Source organism: Eschscholzia californica, unplaced genomic scaffold (assembly GCF_041429995.1).
Source record: "Eschscholzia californica isolate CP2 unplaced genomic scaffold, dmEscCali1.0.p SCAF_3, whole genome shotgun sequence".
NCBI lineage: Eukaryota > Viridiplantae > Streptophyta > Magnoliopsida > Ranunculales > Papaveraceae > Eschscholzia > Eschscholzia californica.
Window position 1 is genome coordinate 24,063,058 of NW_028238420.1, and position 20,039 is coordinate 24,083,096.

The 20,039-nt window shown below is 37.6% G+C and overlaps 3 protein-coding genes across 3 annotated transcripts; 1 reads left to right on the top strand and 2 right to left on the bottom strand.

The window, feature by feature from the left end:
* Positions 1–227: 227 nt before the first annotated feature.
* On the bottom strand, positions 228–5,950 carry LOC147549133 (uncharacterized). The gene is made up of 9 exons (XM_086668242.1): positions 5,749–5,950; positions 5,439–5,552; positions 4,746–4,927; positions 3,431–3,571; positions 2,679–3,349; positions 2,377–2,558; positions 2,121–2,223; positions 1,609–1,970; positions 228–1,516 (listed from the first exon to the last, which is right to left on the bottom strand). Exons 1-9 carry the CDS (start codon positions 5,948–5,950, stop codon positions 228–230), a joined length of 3,246 nt encoding a protein of 1,081 aa, XP_086524368.1.
* Positions 5,951–12,065: 6,115 nt separating this feature from the next.
* LOC147549134 (uncharacterized) lies at positions 12,066–17,634 on the top strand. Its single transcript, XM_086669880.1, has 4 exons — positions 12,066–13,950; positions 14,110–14,324; positions 15,194–15,417; positions 16,467–17,634. The coding sequence occupies exons 1-4, from the start codon at positions 12,534–12,536 to the stop codon at positions 17,254–17,256; spliced, it is 2,646 nt and encodes an 881-aa protein (XP_086526006.1). The 5' UTR covers positions 12,066–12,533; the 3' UTR covers positions 17,257–17,634.
* Positions 17,635–18,742: 1,108 nt separating this feature from the next.
* LOC147549135 (uncharacterized) lies at positions 18,743–19,678 on the bottom strand. Its single transcript, XM_086668248.1, has one exon. The coding sequence runs from the start codon at positions 19,676–19,678 to the stop codon at positions 18,743–18,745; it is 936 nt and encodes a 311-aa protein (XP_086524374.1).
* Positions 19,679–20,039: the final 361 nt, after the last annotated feature.

Below are 20,039 nucleotides of genomic sequence, written 5' to 3' on the forward strand. Positions count from 1 at the left end.
TCCATGTCAATAGCTCGGGTTGGAGTCCCCTGGCCTCCAAATCACTTTTATTTTTTATCTACTAGTACAATTGTTAAGTAACTCTTAATTTCTACTCCATTACATAATAAATTGTTTTCATTTCTTTTTTTCTTTTCTTTTTTTTGCATTGATAAGCTGGGACGGGCCCAGACGCAAGAACAAACAAGCTACAAAAGCAAAAAGCAAAAACTACAAAGAACAAGGCATTAGAGCCAACATTTTCTCAATCTAATTCTACCATTCTTGTCATCTTTAATAATCTGACATAGCCCTGCAGGAAGGTAAGCAGCTTCAAACTCAACAACACCAGGAGGTCTGAGTTTGGCAAGGAGATCAGCAGCCTGATTCAGCTCTCTAAATACATGGTGCACAGTACATTGCTGAAAGCAACCCCAAAGCTTCTGAATTTGCACCCAAATGAACCACACATCCAAAGGAGGCAGCTGCTGCCTGTCTGCTAGCAGGGAAGACACCACCATTGAGTCTGTTGCAATAACAACCTTAGAGCAATGGTGCTTAAGGGCTAAAGTTAACCCAAGATGAACACCTTGTAACTCATGGTGGAGTATGGACACCATGGAGGAGGCCCCTGCACCAAGAGCAATGGGATTCCCATCAGAGTCCCTAAGGATGGCTCCAAAGCCAGCAGACTCAGAGTCCAGGGACCCATCAGAGCTAATAAGAATGCAACCAGGAGGAGAGGGGCTCCATCTGTAGCCTTTAACAGCAGGCCTAATAAGCTGGATGCCCAGATTCCATTTCTCAGCAAACTCCCTGTTCTGAATAGAACCTTCAATTCTGCACTTCCAAGAAGAAGCCTTGATCTTGACCTCATCCACAATCATATTAATAATCCCTGAGACAGTGTTTGCTTTGTTCTGAAGAAAACTTGCATTCCTTTCAATCCAAATGTGATAAACAAAGGTATTAAGGACCAGACAGCCAACCTTAGCCATCATAGAAGAACTTCTAAAATGATCACAACACCATCTAAACTCCTCAATTGAAGGGAAGCAGGGTCTGAAGAATCCCAAGAGCTGAAGCAGCCTGCACCAAACTTCCTGAGAGAAGCTGCAGCCAAAGAAAAGATGGAGAAGATTTTCAATACCATTAGAGCAAAGACCACATTCAATAGGAACAGGGAGACCCCATTTTCTGAGCTTATCTCTAGTCTTCAACCCATTATGCAAAACCAACCAAGTTATAAAACAGTGATTGGGGATGCAATTAGGGAACCAAATGAGGTTCTTCCAAAAGACAACATGCTTTCTAGGCCTAACAGCATCATAAGTGTCCTTGAGAATGTAAACACCTTTGGAACTAGCCTTCAAGACCAGCCTATCAACCTCCCCAGCAGCAAGAGGCACAGTGCCTAAGGCAGTAAAAATTTCAGGAAGCTCAACATGCAAGTGGTTAGGGACACACCAAGCACCCTCTCTGATGAAGTTAGAAACTTTAACCTCAAGGTATAAGTCAGAGCTATATCTATAAGATTCTGAAAACAGATCATGGAGCACACCTATGGGTGCCAAGGATCAATCCAAAACAAAGTGTCAGCACCATTACCAATAAAATGGAAGAGAATACCCTGAGCAACCTTCCTGCACTCAAGGATCTTCCTCCAACACCAAGAGCAACCGTGAGGAGCTTTCATGAGCCAGAATTGGTGGTTTCTAATCAAATTCAGTCTAACCCATTTGACCCATAAGGTGTTTTTATTGGAAACCAACTCCCAAACATGTCTCAAATTGAAAGCTAAATTCAGAGCTTCAAGGTTCCTAATACTAAGGCCACCCTCACTCTTAGGTAAGCAAACAATATCCCATCTAACAGTAGCCTTACTGGGGCCAAGATCAATGCCTGTCCAAAGAAACCTACTGAAGATGCTATTAATCTCCTTATAGGTTCTTTTGGGAAGCACAAAAACTGACATCCAATAGATGAGCAGGCTATTCAGAACCACATTAACCAAGATCATCCTACCAGCAAAGGTGAGGGACCTGGCCTTCCAAGAATGCACCCTGCTCTGCACCCTTTAAATGAGGGGAAGGCAATCAAAATAGGACAACCTAGTATCAAGAAGAGGGACCCCAAGATACCTCATAGGCAATTCCCCTTCATTGAACCCAAGGATACTCTTAAGTTCTTCCTTCATAGCCTCACCAAACCCAACACAAAAGATTGAACTCTTATGGTTGTTTGCTGCCAGCCCAGTGCCCACAAAGAGGTGATCAAGAACTTTCCTCAAAGCAATTGCAGACTATCTGTCACCCCTCATGAAGACCATAAGGTCATCAGCAAAGCACAAATGGGTGACAATGGGATTCCTACACTTGGGATGCAAATGAAACTCACCAGCAACCTGCCCTTTATGAAGAAGCATAGCAAAGACCTTTATTACCATCACAAATAGATAAAGGGATATAGGGCATCCCTGCCTGAGGCCTCTTTTGCCTTCAAAGAATCCATTCACAGCACCATTCACCACTACTGAGAACTTAAGAGTAGTGACACAAGCTTCAACCCATTGAATGAACCTATCAGGTAGGTGAAACTTGTTCAGAATCTTTAAGAGAGAGAAGACCATCTAACAGTGGCAAGCCTTCTTTAAGTCAATTTTCACAGTGCATCTAGGAAGGCCATCCCTCCTACCATACCCTCTGACAAGCTCATGAACAAGCATTATATTGTCCTGAATGGATCTCCCTGAAATGAAGGCAGATTGATTCTCTCCCACCAAAGAACCCACCACATTCTTCAGCCTGATAGTGAGAATCTTAGTGATAGTTTTGTAGACTACATTGCAACAAGCAATGGGCCTGAAATAACCCATATTATTAACATCAGGAACTTTAGGCACCAGAGTCAGCAAAGTAGCATTCACCTCCCTTAGCAGCTTCCCTGACTTAAAGATACTTAGCACAGCTCTGGTGAAGTCATCCCCCACCACTCTCCAGCATCTTTTAAAGAAGAGGGAGGAAACCCCATCTGGACCAGGGGCTTTGTCAGATCCAATAGTAGAAAGAGCAAAGACCACTTCCTTCCTAGTAACTGGAGTCAGCAACACCTGCAGATCATCACTAGAGAGGGAATTAGAAAACTCAAAGGAATTCAAAACAACATCCTCACCCTCAACCACTTCCTCAAGACCAAAGAAGGCTTTATAATGGTTGACACATTCATTGACAACCTCCTGTTGATCATCAAGGATCACACTAACACCATTAGTTAGCTTGTGGATGTTATTCCTAGCTCTCCTCTCTTTGATAGTATTGTGAAAAAACTTAGAGTTGCCATCCATCTCAGTGAGCCACTGCACTCTAGCTTTCTGCCTAAGCATAGAGACCTCTGCCTCAGCCAGGTGAGAATAGCTGCTCAAGGCCTATTTTTCAAGCCTTCTCAAGTTCACATCTTGGGGCTGGTAATGAAGAGCAGCCTGAAGACCCTCTAGCTCCTTCCTAGCATCACTGACTTGCTGAGAGAAGCTAGAGAAATTAGCCACTTTCCATTGATTCAGTCTAGCCTTAACCTTTCTCGGCTTAGTCACTAGCTGAAACATTTAATAACTTGTAAACAAAGTATTCGATACGATATTGTTAAATTATCTTGCACTCTAAGATATAATAAATTATCTTGCACTCTCATTCACCTAGGATTTTCATATATATGTTGTTAAATTATCTTGCACTCTAATTAACTTTTACTTGTAATTTTCTTATTGTACGAAAAACTCGTATTCAAATTTGGCACAGGGCCCCTAAATTCTCAGCCACGATACTGTCTTTAAGTTTGACTAAAGGCTCAGTAGGAGTGCCCTTCACTCCTTAGTAAAAAAAAAAGACTAAAATGTAGAAGAATTCATTATTTTATTTACTTGTCATGGTTAGTCGCGTATACTGATATAAAATTGAGTCAACAACCCTTGGTTGGAGTGGTAAAAGGCATAGTCTACCATCCTAGAGGTCAAGGGTTCAAGAGACACTGACCAATTCAAAAAATATATATATAAAATTGATAAATGATCACAAATAGATCATGTCCAAAGTAGAGCTCAATATGCCGAACTGAGTTCTTCTGACCTTATATAGTATGATTGTCTCAATGTAAATATTTAAAATACGCTTTATAGTATTAGTTGAAATTTTACCAAAATCTACAACTCAAATTTAAGAACGCCAATAAGGGAACAACAACAATAAGAAAAAAAAAAACCTAAATTTCTTCTTTACTTAGTGGAAGCACATGTAGTATTAAAGTTGGTCCAGATGAAAGTAGTTCCTTAAGATGATATGTTAGAAAAATTAGAGAGAGAATAAGATTGAGTGAGAGAGAAACAATCTATCTAAGAGCATCTCCAACGCAAAACTTAAAATAAATCAAAATAGCAAGATAAAAAAAACACTTATGTGTCAAGTCTTAGTTCTTTTTATTAAATAAGGCGACAACCTTAGCATTTATTCATTAATCAGATCAAAATAAACATTGATTTTATCTGCCACCATCTGACTTACAATGCAATTTGGGATCTGGTTAGACTCCCACGAGTTAAATAAGGTTACCATCATAGCTTTGTTTGCTAATATATGCACCGCACGATTTAGATCTCGTGGGCAAAATGAAAACATAATATCATTCCGTAAACTACATTCTGCATAAAATTCGGTTATTATCGACCTTATTTTCCAGGGCGGTTGTGTTCCAACCGACGAGTAGGATTTGATCACCCCCAACGCATCTCCTTCAATAAAAATTGGGGTTTGATCATCTTTTATTGCAATTTCTACAGCTAGCCTACTTGCCTTCTTCCCCTTTGCTTCAAGCACACTTGATGCCAATACATTTTTTGTCTCTGACAATACAAATTCTTCGTTGTGATCTCGACACACTACAGCAGCAGTGGCCTTACCTATGGAGTATGCAACGTCAAAGTTTAGTTTTAGACTTCCTACTGGTAGTGGCTGCCATCCCATGAGGAATCCTTGCATCCTCCTCTCTATCTTCCCTACTATTAAGTCACCAGCAATTTGTAAAGACCGACATATATTTAATGCTTCAGTGATAATACCTGCACTTGTTGGCTTGGTTTCTTCAAACAACCATTTATTTCTTGCTTTCCAGAGAAACCACGTAACATACAATCGTTGAATCATTGCATCATCCTCTTAACCCTTCTTGATCCACTCACATAATAGTTCAATAAAGCTAGCAACTATGTCCAGTTGGACTGTCAAGGAGTTCCAAGTTTCTTTCGCAGTTTTGCAATTTCTAAATATGTGTTCTATGTCTTCGTCTTCTTCTTTGCACCATGAACAACATTTAGATACATTGTCATTAAATCGTAGAGCTTTCAACTTTGTTCGCAGGGCATTGTGAATTAGTCTCCAGAAAAAGAACTTCACCCTTGGCGTCACTCTTACCTTCTTCCAAAAGATGCCATGTTAGTCCACCTGGTAATTCCATGTTGAAAGAAGTACTTAGAGTCTCTTCTTCAATGGACCTATATAAAGATTTAATTGTAAAGTTTCCCTTCTCTGTATGAATCCAGATGATCTTATCGATTATGGACTTTTTGCTCAAGGGTATTTTGCAAAATTGTATTGCATGATAAGTCGTCAAAGATATTTTCTATCACTTCCTTTCTCCATTTGTCTTCGCAATCTATCAATGCTACCACCTTCTGGAATCCGATAGTCTCATCATCTTCATCTCTTCGACCCGATTTGAAACCTCTTAGTGTTGGTACCGAAGGGTCTTCCCAGATGTTTGAATAACAAAGACCCCCTTTTATGAATGTCCTCATCTCCAATATACTCTGCCAAGTTGCTGTAATAGGCCTTTCAGGAGCATAATTCCAGAAGTTTGGATTTTTCAAATACTTTGCTTTAATAATTGAACCCATACTGTGTTCGGTTCCGTCAAGAATCGCCATAGAGTTTGCCAATTAAAGCTTTGTTCACTATTTATTATTTGATACGAAACAAATAGGAATTGATGATAGTTCACTCTTTAATAGTATGGTTCTTCCGGCATGTGATAATGAGTTTTTCTTCCATCCCGCTAACTTCTTTTCTACCTTTTGCACTACGAATTCATACGATGATAGTCTATGATTTGGTTTCATTAGATAGTTGCCTAAATAGACATCATCTTTTATCATGGCCTTCACACCTAAAATATGTATTCCCCTAGTTCTCTTTGTTTCATCACTATATGCATTGAAATTACTAGACGATTTCTGGTAATTGATCAATTGCCCAGAGCATGAAGCATAAGCATCTGAATTTCTTTTCAATTCAATCACATTTGTTACCAATGCATTTCCAAGAAAGAACAAGTCGTCGGCAAACATAAGATGACTAATGCTTGGTGCCATTCTTTTAACTTTAAGTCCATTGTAAAACCCCACATTTTCTACTTCTGTGACAAGCTTTGTGAGATTTTTCGAACATAAAATAAATAGAGATGGGCTTAATGGACAATCTTGTCTCAATCCTCTTTCACTATGAAAAAAACCCTTTGGTCTTTCATTCAATAAAACCAAAAAAGATGTTATAGTGACACAATTCATTATCACACGGTGTGTATTCTCTATAATACCATATTGAATTAGCACTGATGATGCATAAATTGTCCAGACATTGACTGATGTCAAGACTTGACCTTAAGTCCAACAGGTCAACCGACTTAAGGCAGCAGAACAACTAAGCCCTCAATGCTCCGCCACCTACACCCCCTAACTGGGAGGTCGACTTGGACAAGCTAAGAGGTATCAGCTCTGTTTCACCCCGGCAGGAAAAGATCAGCCCTGAAATCTTTACAGGAATGAGGGGGAGCCGCGTAAGCTAGGCCTATGTCTCATGCCTTAAACTGGAGAGGCAGAAGCGAGCCAACAATTTACCGACTTAATTCCAGAATCTCCCTAAAAGATCCCAGTCGGTTAAAGATCTAAAGTGTTTAAGCAAGTTTAGACTTCAAGAGTCTCAAAGAAAGTATCTCCCCGAAGATCTATCACCTCGGCAGGATATCTATGAAGTATCCTTGAACATAGGAACTTCCTGTTATCTTAGATACGAGATAGACTCTAAGGGAAACCCTAGATACGAATAAGAGATAACTTCTCTCACGGTTGAATGACAGTCACCTCACCTACGCCATATATCACAGTCGGCCTAACATCGCCCATACATAGGCCCCCTATCGTCTTCCACAAGACACGATCTCTCGACCAGAAAGATTTCCACTTACACAGAGTTCCCATAACTCCCCCAAAAAGGATCAATCAATATTCATTGTTTTACTACAAAGAGCAACCTGACTGTCTTGAGCGTCGAAGCGGTTTTCGAACCCTTTGCAGGTTTTCCCCCAAGGAATCAGGAGCTAAGAGCAGGAGCAAGGTGCTGGAACGAGGAGCAGAAAGAAGTAATCCCAATCAACTCACAGAATATTCGATCATAACGGACGGTGTCATGCAACAAAGTCCCTGTTTCATGCTGATATAACAGAATGCCATTTTTTTGACATCAGCAAGCACCTCACTTAGAAACGACCAATCAACCCTGTCATATGCTTTAGCCATATCAACTTTTAAAGCAAACGCTCCATCCTTTGCCGATGTATAAACCATTGAGTGAAATATCTTTTGTGCGACAATTACATTATCGGCAATCTGTCTTCCGGGCACAAATGCATTTTGTGTAGGGAATATAACTTTATCTAACAAGGGCCGGAGTCTATTGGTTATGATTTTGGCAATGATGATATACAAAACATTGCACAAGGATATAGGTCTGTAATCAGCCAGCGTTCCTGGTGACGATACTTTTGGAATTAATGCAATAAAAGTATGGTTTAAGTTACCTGGTAAAACTCCTGTCTCAAAATTAGTTCTTAGTTGATTTGTTACCCCCATCCCCTACAACGTGCCAACACTCTTTAAATAATAATGTCGGGAATCCATCTGGTCCAGGTGATTTACATGATTTCATCTTCTTAATGACACCCCATATCTCATCCCTTGTTCGAATTGTACTTAGTAACCAATTCTCTGATGCCGAAATAGGTCGATCGGTCAATTCAAGTGCTTCCAGAAGAGAGGTAATCGGCTCTTCCCTAGAGACCCTATAAAAATGATTAGTAAACACATTAGCAATTTTTATCGAGTCAGCAGACCAAGAATAGTCTACCAACTTGACTGCATGACTATTATTTTTCCTTCTTCTATTTAACACTGATAAATGAAAAAAATTTATGTTTCTATCATTGTTTAAGATCGAGTCTTTCTTAGATCTTTGTGCTCAGAAAGTTCCTCCATCCTTCGAAGTTCCATAAACTCCCCAATAACTCGATTTTCCTCTTCCAACACCTTCAAGCTAGGGGTTAGTTTTGTACAGTCAACAACTTGGACTCGACCTCTTTTATTCGGCTAAAGATTTGTCTCACTCTTTCTTTACTCCACACCTTCAGTCTTTTCGCTACTTGTGGTAATTTTTGAATAATTCTTCCTCTTGATTGCTGCCATGAATTACTTATTACCTCCCCGAACTCCTCATGTTCCGTCCAATAAGCTTCAAAACAGAATGGGAGGCCTCCTTTAATTCTTGCTCTCACCGTATTAAGGATGATGGGTGTGTGGTTACTAGTAAATCTTGTTAGATGCTTTACTTGAGCGTTAGGAAATCGTATTCTTCAATTTGGACTGACTAATACACGATCTAGTCTCTCACGAATACGATTCTGAAGTTCTCTTCCATTTGCCCAAGTATAAAATGGCTAAGAATATCTGATATCCATCATGTTGCAATCCATTATCACATTTCGAAATTGTTCTGCGACTTGTGATTTAGTCCTACACCTCCCCATTTTTCTGACTCAGTAGTTACTACATTAAAGTCTCCCAGCACACACCAAGGGTCTCGTATTTGAGCTACAAACCTTCTCATGAAATCTCGAAATATACTTCTATCATTTACACAAAGAGGACCATACACCAGTAATAAGCTCCAACTTTGTTCATCTCCTACTTCTTCAATTATAGCATGAATGTGATTTTGCGAGCTAGAACTCACGTTTATCTTAATCTCTTCATCCCATAATAACCACAACCCGCCGCTTAGTCCAATGGATGGAACTATAAAATGATTTTTATAACTCAATTTCTGAATCCAATCTTCTGACGACCGTTGAGAAAGTTTTGTTTCGGACAAGAAAATAACAGAAGGTTTAATTGCCCGGAGGAATGTGTTTCCGGACAGAATATTCGGAGCATTCCCCGGCAATTTCAACTCTGTACGATCATTTGGTTTGTGGCCTTGAAGGTCTGGACGCCTCTACCCATACTTCAACCAAGTTGTTGATAGCAAATTTACCTCTCTTAATACCGTCGTCCCTCGAATCTTCATCCATTAGATTTAATGACCTGCTCTTCTTATTATTTTGAAACCCTGCTTCTTTTTTAAGGAGTTCCCATCTGCTTTTTGTAATCTCTTCCACGACCCCTTCGTTGTTATGTCATGTTTCTCACTTTCTCTATTCCCCCTACTGCTATATCCACAGTCAATAATTTCTTACTCGCCTCCAACTCCTCTATTTGTTGTGTCTTTTTTCCTTCTTGGTAATTTGGTTTCACCACACCAAGAGGGTCTTCCATAACCAGACTGTTCCTAAGCAAAGATTTGGTCCGAGTTATGAATCCTACACCTTCTTCTCCGATTGAATATTCATTCTAATGTGCATGCTCCAACCTTGTTGTATCAATATTCTTTGTAGTGTGGTCTTTCGGATTTGAACTACAGGGTCTGTTGCTAATCCCCTTTCGACCCACTACTCCTTCTATAGGCGCCACATCTCTATGTTCACTTGAATGAATTACCGAGTGTTCATGAGGTATATTCGTTCCTCTTTTGCTGATCGAGTCAACCTGTATAGTTGGCTTATTATTTTTCTTTCCTACAACAGTTTTCATCTGTTACGGAGCAAGGATATTCTGCCGATTCATTGTTATTCAATAACGGAAACTTCCTAGAATTAATCATTTTTGAATCCTACGACTGAGATCTCCTAAGATCCATGTCAGAAACCGTCCTCTTCTTTCTTCTCCATTTGCTCTTACTCTGTAATTTGTTTTCAAAGATCTTTGATTATCTGCTTTCATTGAATCACTGTATCTTGGTAACAAAAGTTTAATGGATTTCTCTTTAGTTTCTTGAGACCATGTTTTTGAAATTTTTCTCTCAACCTCGCTCTTCGAATACAATATGCCATAAGGTGCCAATTTTTCCACCAAAATAACAACATCTAATGAGCTTTTTGTATTTGATTTGAATTGTGCTCTGTCTTTTATCGAGAACTATTTCAGTTCTTAGTGCTTTGGTAACATCTACAGAGACCCTAATTCGAGCATATTTTTCGCTTTTCATTATCTCCTCATTATGAATCTCTTTAGTAGTTCCATTCAGTTTTCCTATTTTTGTTACTATTTCCACCGTTAAAAATTTTATAGGTAAACCATGAATCTGAATGTTGAACTCTGTCTCGCTAAATCTATAGTCTGTTGGTAGCTTGTTTCGTTCACACCTTTCCCAGATAATTAACTCATCTTACACATACTACGGAGACCCTTCCTCTGTTTTTTCTCGATATTTTGTGTGTTCAAAGGTAACCAAATATGAGTTTTCATGGAATTCTGTAATCCACAACCTTCCCATTGGTTTCCAAGCCCCCATTAAAATCTCTTGCAATATATTCATGTTCATCCTCTTGCCTGATATAAATTGTATCGCCAAGCTTTTCCTAGCTTCATTCTCTCAAGCTGCATCTTTCTCAGACAGTTTTATTATGTTATCATTTGTGTTCCCCATCAATGCCCCCATAAGTGTAACCATGGATTCGTAGTCTTCATCCCTAGGGTCCATGATGCAGTCGTGCCGATCTTTCATTCCCAACGAATAGACAATAAACACTGTGCAAAAAGAGACCCTCCTTTACGTGTGTCTCCACTGTAAACTTCTTAAGTTGTTTTATTTACTTATTTGGCATGATATTTTCTAAAACAATACTTAGTTATTATGAAGATATATGAAGAATTGATTCATAGTTATGTAAATTTTAGAAATGATGAGTTGAACATTTAGAGATATGTCAAGAGGTACTCTAGAAACAGAGTGTCCCCTAAGATATCTTTATTTAACCACCATCGCATCATCTTAGAGATCTAAACTGAATTCGCATCATCTGAGAGATCTAAATTGAGTTTTCAATTGACAAAAGTTAAAAAAAAAAATATAATCCTAGTGGCACTTAGAGTTTTTAAGATTGAGTAGTACATGGAAATGCTCTAAGAGCATCTCCATGCAAAACTCAGAAAATTCTCTATTAGTCCTAGGTATTATGTCAAAATTGAGATTTTCATTTCTAGGTGGCGAAAATAAAGATCTTCAATTCTTTTGTGTCTTTAAGAACGCATCCAATGCAAAACTTAGAAACATCTCTATTAATCGCATGTGTCAAGGTCCAATTGAGTTTCTCATTCATAGGTGGTGAAAATAGAGATTATCAATTCTTTTGTTCCTCAAATCCCGAAGTCTCAACTTGTGTTTACCTATGTATGTGGCATGATTAACTTTGTAAAGAAATAATTAATCAGTTTGAAGATATATGAAAAAAAAACATTTCTATTGGTTCAGATTCAAATATTGATGAGTTGGATGATTAGAGACATCTCAAGAGGGCACTCTAGAAATAAAGTGTCCTCTTAAGATAACTCTATTTAACTGCAACTGCATCAATATAGAGATCCAAATTGAGTTTTGTATTAGAGATGGTTTTTAAGAAAAAAATTTAAAAATTCGACGTGGCATTCAAAAATTATAAAATAGAATATCGTATCGGACACGCAGAAATAATGAAAATGTAACAAGTTAGGATAACAAAAAAAATGGAGGCCAAATGAGAATGTTGAGCAATATTGGAGGCCAAACTAGAGAAGCTGGTCAGGGTAAGGAGGTAGTTGGAAATTAACCGTTTTATAAGAGCTTAAGAATCCATCCACATATGGTTGATTTTAACTTTTTTTTTTTTTCGATGAGAAGATTTTAACTTATTATTAGTTTAAGCTTACTATAAAAGAAACTTTTATTATAAGGAGGAGCAAACCCTCCACTTTCTATCTCGGCACAATAACCGAGGACTCATCAATATCCTACAGGATAAGAATTAATTATGGAAACTCAGAAATTTAATTCCAATTACCAGTAGATTTCATTCTCTCTTTAAGATTTCTTACTGTGTCAAAACGAGAGAAAAATCAAGAATCAATTTCTCTTTCTAAAAATAATTACTCCATCATTTCTATCTATATTTACCACCATCTATCACTATCTTCCTAATTTAGCATTAAATTCTTGAATTTCTACTTCTTCTATGTGTTGATTTTTAAGTAATTCTTCTGATGAGACTGAAGGAGAATTGAGGTGGGTTTTCTTTTCTTGTTCTTGCTTCTTGTTTTTTCTACTAGAATGGGTTGTGGAAAATCTAAAATTGATGATCTTCCATTAGTAATTCGTTGTAGAGAGAGAAAAGAGTTGATTAAAGCAGCTTCAGATCATAGATATGCTCTTGCTGCTTCTCATCTTACATATTTTACATCTCTAAAACAAGTTGGTGAAGCACTTACTAGATTTGTAGAGGAAGAACTGATAACTACTGGTGATTCGAATTCTTTTCCTTCATCTCCAGTACTCACACTTCCATCAGACCAAGATAAGAAGAAGAATGGCAGTACTATCTCATCATCTTCATCGACTTCTTTCTCTCATTCTCTCCCTCTATCTCATCAATGCTCTCATGATTCTGATTCGGATGATGATGTTGATAATGAAGTTAATGATGATTTGGGTTCTGATCATTTGCAGTCTGATTTGGATTCTTCCAATTCAATCTCCTCTGATCATCAAATTCCTAAAAACCACATTCCTGAAATTCCAGAGGAATCAGAATTCCTGCCTGAACCTGAATCTTATTATCCCTATTATTATTATAGTCCTTCTCAATCAGGTATGGGTTTCAGCTCAACAACTGGAATCAATTATAATTCATATTACATGAAGAAGTCAACCACAAAGATGGCTTCAATGATTTATGAAGAACCACCATTACATTCTTCAAAATTTTACACAAATTACAGTGGAAATGATAGAGGAGGAAGAGGAAGAGGAGGAGGAAATTTTGAAGTTTTTCCTCCAATGGGTAATTCTCAGATTAATCCTTCCCCATCTCCTCCTCCTCCACCTCCACCCCAAGTCTCTGGTTGGGACTTCTTTAACCCCTTTGATTCAATTGGGTCTGTTTATCCCAATTTCTATCCCATGGGTAGATATGGAATTGGATCTACTGGTACTGGTAGTCCTGATTCTGTTGAAGTAAGAAAAAGAGAGGGAATTCCTGATTTGGAAGATGAAATCCAACAAAAACCCAGCAAGGAAGCAGCAGCAGCAGGAAGATACAAGGTGAATCAAAAAAATGCAGTTCCTGATCCTAGAGTAGGTAATTCTAGAGCAGTTCCTGCTTCTTTTGGCGATGGCACTTATCGAACAACTCCCGCTCAAAATGAGGAGTATGTCCAGTCAGTAGAGGAGGAGAATATGAGCAGTCCTGACACGATTTTCGTCTCAGAAAGCACCGGAAAGGAGGAAGTAGTGAGGAAGAAAGGTGTGCGCTTTGAGGTGGATATGCAGTCACCTCCCCAGGGTGATGACGGATCCTCAATTCCAGTTAGCTTGACCACATTATCAACACATGCCACACGAGACATTGAACAAGTTGTGAATGAAATCAGGGACGAATTTAATATTGCTTCTGGTTATGGTAAAGAGGTCGCTTTGATGCTTGAGGTGGGGAAGCTTCGATATCGATCTACCAGGACATTGCTGAAAGGTATAAGTTCTATATTGTCTTTGGATCTTATATTATCAACTTGAGATGTGTTCGAACTCTTTCAACTTTAATACTTGCATGAATCATCATATTCCATAGTTATCTTTAGAGTAATGCAATCTAGTTGGCTGGAGTTTGGAACTAATATATCTTCTATAGAGATCTCTTCTAGGATTCTAAGTTTGGTAGCTCCTCCTACGACGATACATTTTCACCATCAGTCTAGGAGGTCACAACATACAGCTGCAAGAGTACTGAAAATGGCCAAGGCTAACTATGGAGAAAGCAACGAGTTCCAAATGAAGTCTGGCAACCTCTCTTTAACTTTAGAAACACTGTATGCGTGGGAGAAGAAGCTCTATAAAGAAGTAAAGGTATGATTTGTAGTTCAATATATGGCTCTAAAGCTTCAAATTCTCTCATGGGTTGTTGCCTTTCTGCAGTTCAAGTGTTTGTCCGAGCTGATAGTAGAATCCTTATTTGGCACTGTTAGGTTTTGAAAAGACACCAAATACAGTTATCATGCCTAAGAACCCTAATCTGGATAGTTTCTACTTTGACGTTAGTGGCTCAATTGATTGAAATTGGATCGCGACACTTATGAAGTACAGAGTATTACAACACAATCTGTTGAGGTAAAACAGTAAAATGCGGACGATTCTAATAATGAAACAAAACAATGGGTAAATTGTGAATGTTTCAGCACCTATATCATATTCCAAAAGTTGTTAGTTAAACTAGATTCCACCTTTCAGTCTTGAGTCTTATATCTTGAAGTGGTTAAAATTAGGATCTTTACTTCTAATACGCAAGCTCCATTTTAGTTTCGCTTGCATATGACAGTACATCGCTGTCTTATTATCAAAAATCTCTTCTGTTACCATGTGACCACACGTTGCCTCACGTTGGCCATAGATACATTCATCCATCACTGGAATTCCATACATCGTGTATCGCCCCCAGCTGAAATGCATCTGTATCTGATACCGACTAGGCGACTACTTTGTTTTTAGAGTCTGTACATGCTGTCTTGAAGTTGGATAAAGGTATTTGTGGATTATTATTGGTTTTGAAGTTTGATTGTTCACCTTGCCCCTGTCCGAACTTGGTAACCTTATGTGATACCATTCTTATTGATGTGTATGTATTCTTATTCATTATGGCTTAACTTCATTACGTACTTTGATTGGTGTTACAAATTTATAAAGTACCTTCAGTTAATTAAATTTTTAGGTGATTTTAGGATGAAGAAAGACTACGGGTTGTCTACGAAAAGCAATGCAAGAGGCTGAAGGTTTTAGATCATAAAGGTGCAGATTCCAGTGAGGTTGATGCTACTCGGGCTTCAATAACGAAGTTGCTCACCAAAATTAATATCACTATAAGAGCTATCGGAGCTATATCATACAGAATACACAAGTTAAGGGATGAAGAGTTGCAACCTCAGATTACAGAGTTGATTAACGGGTATGATCTATAACTTGTCTATCTTAATGAGTTAATTCATGTCCAACTTGCATTACAACCCGTCATAGCTAAATGACGAAGGAACCTTAGGCATGTGTCATAATTTAGTCTATTTTCTTGCTATTTCATAATATGCATCACTTGTTTTATCGTGTGATATAATAACAATGTACGAGAGATGTTGTCTTTACGAGTGGTGGTAAATCTACAACATCTAATGTAACTGTGTGCTCAGTGGTCATAATCACTGGCAGATTAGTTGTTCAAAAAGTTCTGTTTAAAATATGAGCTCTTCCATAACACAAATGATTAAACTTTTCGAAGATAGAAAAACCAAAAATATTATAGACATATAAACAATATTATCAAGGGGCTCAAATCAATCAATATCACAAAGTTCAACACCCTATGCTCGACAAGTTGTCTGACACTTGTCATTATTATGTTGCTTAGGATGAGTATTGCTCATTAGAAAGTTATTGAAGGAAAAAAGAACGAAAAATACAGGGAAAAGAAAAAAAAACCTCTATTGGCTTTAACACAATATGACAAGGTTGAGAAATTGCCATTTAACCTTGGCAAGTTGTTTGATAAGTTATTCAACATGGACTTGTAGTTCAGTTGTTCATATACTTTTGTCTAAAATAAAATAAAAAACTTTGACTAGTGTAAGAATCAAATCTACCGAAACAATGTTAAAAGTTTTGCTATTTATCAACTAAACATATAAATCATTAGTCAAATGATTAATGTTATGCCAGAAACCTTTGTTAAATAATTTTTTGTTTTAAGAAAAGTTGATAGCAATTGTCGGACTCCGAAACGCAAACTTTATTTCATATTTATATCCTTCGCTAGGAAAAAAACGAGTCATTTTCACCTGCAATAATATATTGTGACAGCAATACAGCATAAGATAGTTCTTTATCATTACACATTGAATTAGTTGTACTGGAACACTCCAAGAACGAGTTTAACTTGCTGCGGAAATATGGAAAGAATAGATCATGTTGTTTCCTGTTCTTATAAGGTTGTGATTTCTTATGCAGATTGATAAGGATGTGGAAGAATATGATTAAGTGCCATCAAAAGCAGTTCCAAGCCATCGTAGAGAGCAAACGCCGTACTCTCGTGGCAAGATCTGGAGCTGGTAGAGATTCGAACTTGAAGGCTACTGTGAAACTACAGGCAGAACTCCTAAACTGGAGTTGCCATTTTAGTGATTGGATAAACACCCAAAGGTGTTACATAGAGACTTTAAATGGGTGGCTTTTAAGGTGCCTAGACGACAAGCCAGAAGAAACCTCTGATGGATTCATGCCTTTCTCCCCAAGCAGACTTGGAGCTCCCCCCATTTTCGTTATCAGCAATGATTGGTATGAAGCAATAGACGAACTTTCAGAGTCTGAAGTGGCAAACAGCATTAATGCATTTGCGTTGAGCTTGCATCAGTTATGGGAGAGGCAAGGTGAGGAGCAACGACAAAGGCTCAAAGCTGAATACCTCTCGAAAGATTTTGAGAAACGGGTAAGAGCCCTGAAGAGAAACCAAATCAAGAACCCAGAGAAACTGGATACAATGTCGGATAAATCGGTTGTTCTCACTGAGAGTGGAGTGTCAGCACTGGATGATCTCAAGGTAGATCTAGATTCCATGAGGAAGAGACTCGAGGATGAGAAATCTATGCACGAAGAAACTGTCAAAAAAGTTCATCAGGCTACTTCAAGTAGTTTACAAGCAGGTCTTATTCCAATTTTTGAAGCATTAGGGACTTTTACTTCAGAGATGGTAAAAGCTTACGAACATGTCAGAATACAATATCCGGCAGAAGCCACATAAAGCAGTCCGGAAGTAACTTTTAGTATGGCTCCACTTGAATGTTTTATTCCTTGGGAGGAATATACTTGATCACCTTGGCCGTGACCGATGATGTGACAAATAAGAAACAAAATTTGCAGGGATATGTTTCTCAATCTCAAACTTGCTGAATCTTGAAGAATTTTTATGCTCGGATTGAGGGTTTGACTTGGCCATTAGCTAAGATAAAATTTGTACAGAATTCGTTTATTGTTTATTTTTTTGTTGTTGAGAGAATTAGTTTATTGCTGGTTAGTTTGTTCCTGAATGGAAGGGTTTTTGTGGTGTTAAGATGATGCATTGAATACAAATTTTGATGATTTATAAAGGTGCTTGTTATTTAGAGATTTTTAACAAAAATTGACCTCCAATTTTTATGCTTAGTTTGTGATTAATTTAGCAATATCACATGTAATTATGGAATTTACATATAACTATTTTTTCGACAACAAACATTAATTAGACTAACTATAATACTCCCTCCGTCTCAAAATGAAAGTCCATTCTATATGGTATGAGACTTTCATTTTGAGACAACCCAAAAAAGAATAATAGACTTTCATTTTGAGACGGAGGGAGTATTATAGTTAGTCTAATTAATGTTTGTTATTGAAAAAATAGTTATATGTAAATTCCATAATTACATGTGATATTGCTAAATTAATCACAAACTAAACATAAAAATTGGAGGTCAATTTTTGTTAAAAATCTCTAAATAACAAGCACCTTTATAAATCATCAAAATTTGTATTCAATGCATCATCTTAACACCACAAAAACCCTTCCATTCAGGAACAAAACCAACAATAAACTAATTCTCTCAAAAAAACAATAAACGAATTCTGGCAAATATACCCCTCCTTAATTCTATCAATATCAAGTGCATTTATTAGGAAAGATAATGCATGCACTACTTTTGTCCGATAGAATTCACTAGATTGAATTACAATAAATGCTAACATCCTCATTTAATAAGGACAATATGGGAACACACAAAACGAAAATAAATCGGATGAGTTTCGATAATGGACTTTCATTTTGAGAAGGAGGGAGTAGTAAATAAAGAGTTATTTGAGTGCCTAGAAATGTAAGAACAAGTTAAAAGAGATAAATTTGCGGAAGTAATAGACTAGGGCCGGGTATAATTGCCAAGGAAAAGGCAATTTTTAAACAAACATTTTGTATTACATTAGTTTTGAGTTTTAGCCTCCCCTCAGCCTAGAACTATAGTCTCAAACTGAATCTTTGGACTACAAAAGTCATAGCTTACGTCAACTCTTGGTAGCCCACGTCAACACTTGGTAGGCCAAGTGGTCCAAGGTGTTGACACAAACTCCAGAAACCTTGGAGCTCCCAGGTTCAAATCCAAGAAAAGTCATTGAGCAAGTTTATCTCGTTATGCTGGTGAGCCATGACCTCCTTTTATTTTGATAATTTACTTTGCAGTTCTTTGATGGAGGATTCCTTTCTAGCAAGTGATGCCTCCAATTCCTGAATAAAAGTTTCTTGCTTCTTCTTCTTGCAACTGCTTCACCAGAATACTTGTATCTGCAGAAATACCTTCTTGAGATAAAGAGCTAGGACTTGATAGTTTCTTCTCCACTTCGTACTTTTGGTGCATACACTCGTTTAGTTGATTTCTGAGATTCTCTAACTGCTCCACGTAGCATAGTTTATCTCTAAAGTTCTCCCTCTTCATTTCTACGTTACCTGTAGTGACTACCATTGCTGAAGCTTGCCTAACAGTTGGATTTTTTTCCTCTGTCTCAACAAGTGCAGCTACAAGGGGTTTCTTAGAGTTTTTCTTTCGATTATGATCCCGCCATTCAGGATAACCTACTAATTCATAACAATGATTTTTGGTATGACCAGTTTTGTTGCAGTGGGTACACTTATAAGAAGATTTGTCGGATTGACAAATTGCTTTAACAATATTACATATTGTCTTATTTCGAATCATCATTGCGGAAGCATCAGTTGTTTCAGATTCACTGTTCATCGTTGTGCGTCGAACAAGCTCACAACGAACCAAAGCATAACATTCTTCTAAATTGGGAATGAGATCCTTTCTCAAAATTTCACCACGAATTTGTTCAAATTCACCATCTAACCCTGCAAGAAAAATATGCACACGTTGTCGTTGAATTGATTTACGATAAGATACAATATCGTTTTCGTTTTCCATGATCACTTTATCACGGTGATCTAATTCACTAAAGATCTCAACCAGTTCACCGTAATAAACCGAGAGTATCCTCCCATTCTGTTTGGCAGAAAATGCCCTCTGATTCAAAGAGAAGACTTGCAATTCATTAGATTCATCATAAAAAGCTTTAGATAAAGCTTTCCAAATATCACGAGCTGTAGGTAAACAAATGTATCTCTTCACAATTTCCGGAGTCATAGACATCAACAACCATCTCTTGACTTTTTGATTTTCTGTATACCACTTCTCATATTTAACGTCATCTTCAGCAGGTGGTAATGAATTACCTCGAAGAAACGAAAGTTTTTCTTTTTCAGCAATATGCATCTCCATGATTTGAGACCACGTATCATAATTTTTTTCATTCAACGTAATCACTGAATTAAAGGATCCTCCTAACTGAAAAAATTGTACCAATTGTCTGATCCATATTCTTTACTATATTAATTATGAGGAGAAATTTATATCAGAAAAATTTTAGAAACTAAATCTTTGAGAAGATGTGTTCTACCAACTCAAAGTTTTGTATTGTAAATTGTGAGACAATATAGATCACACA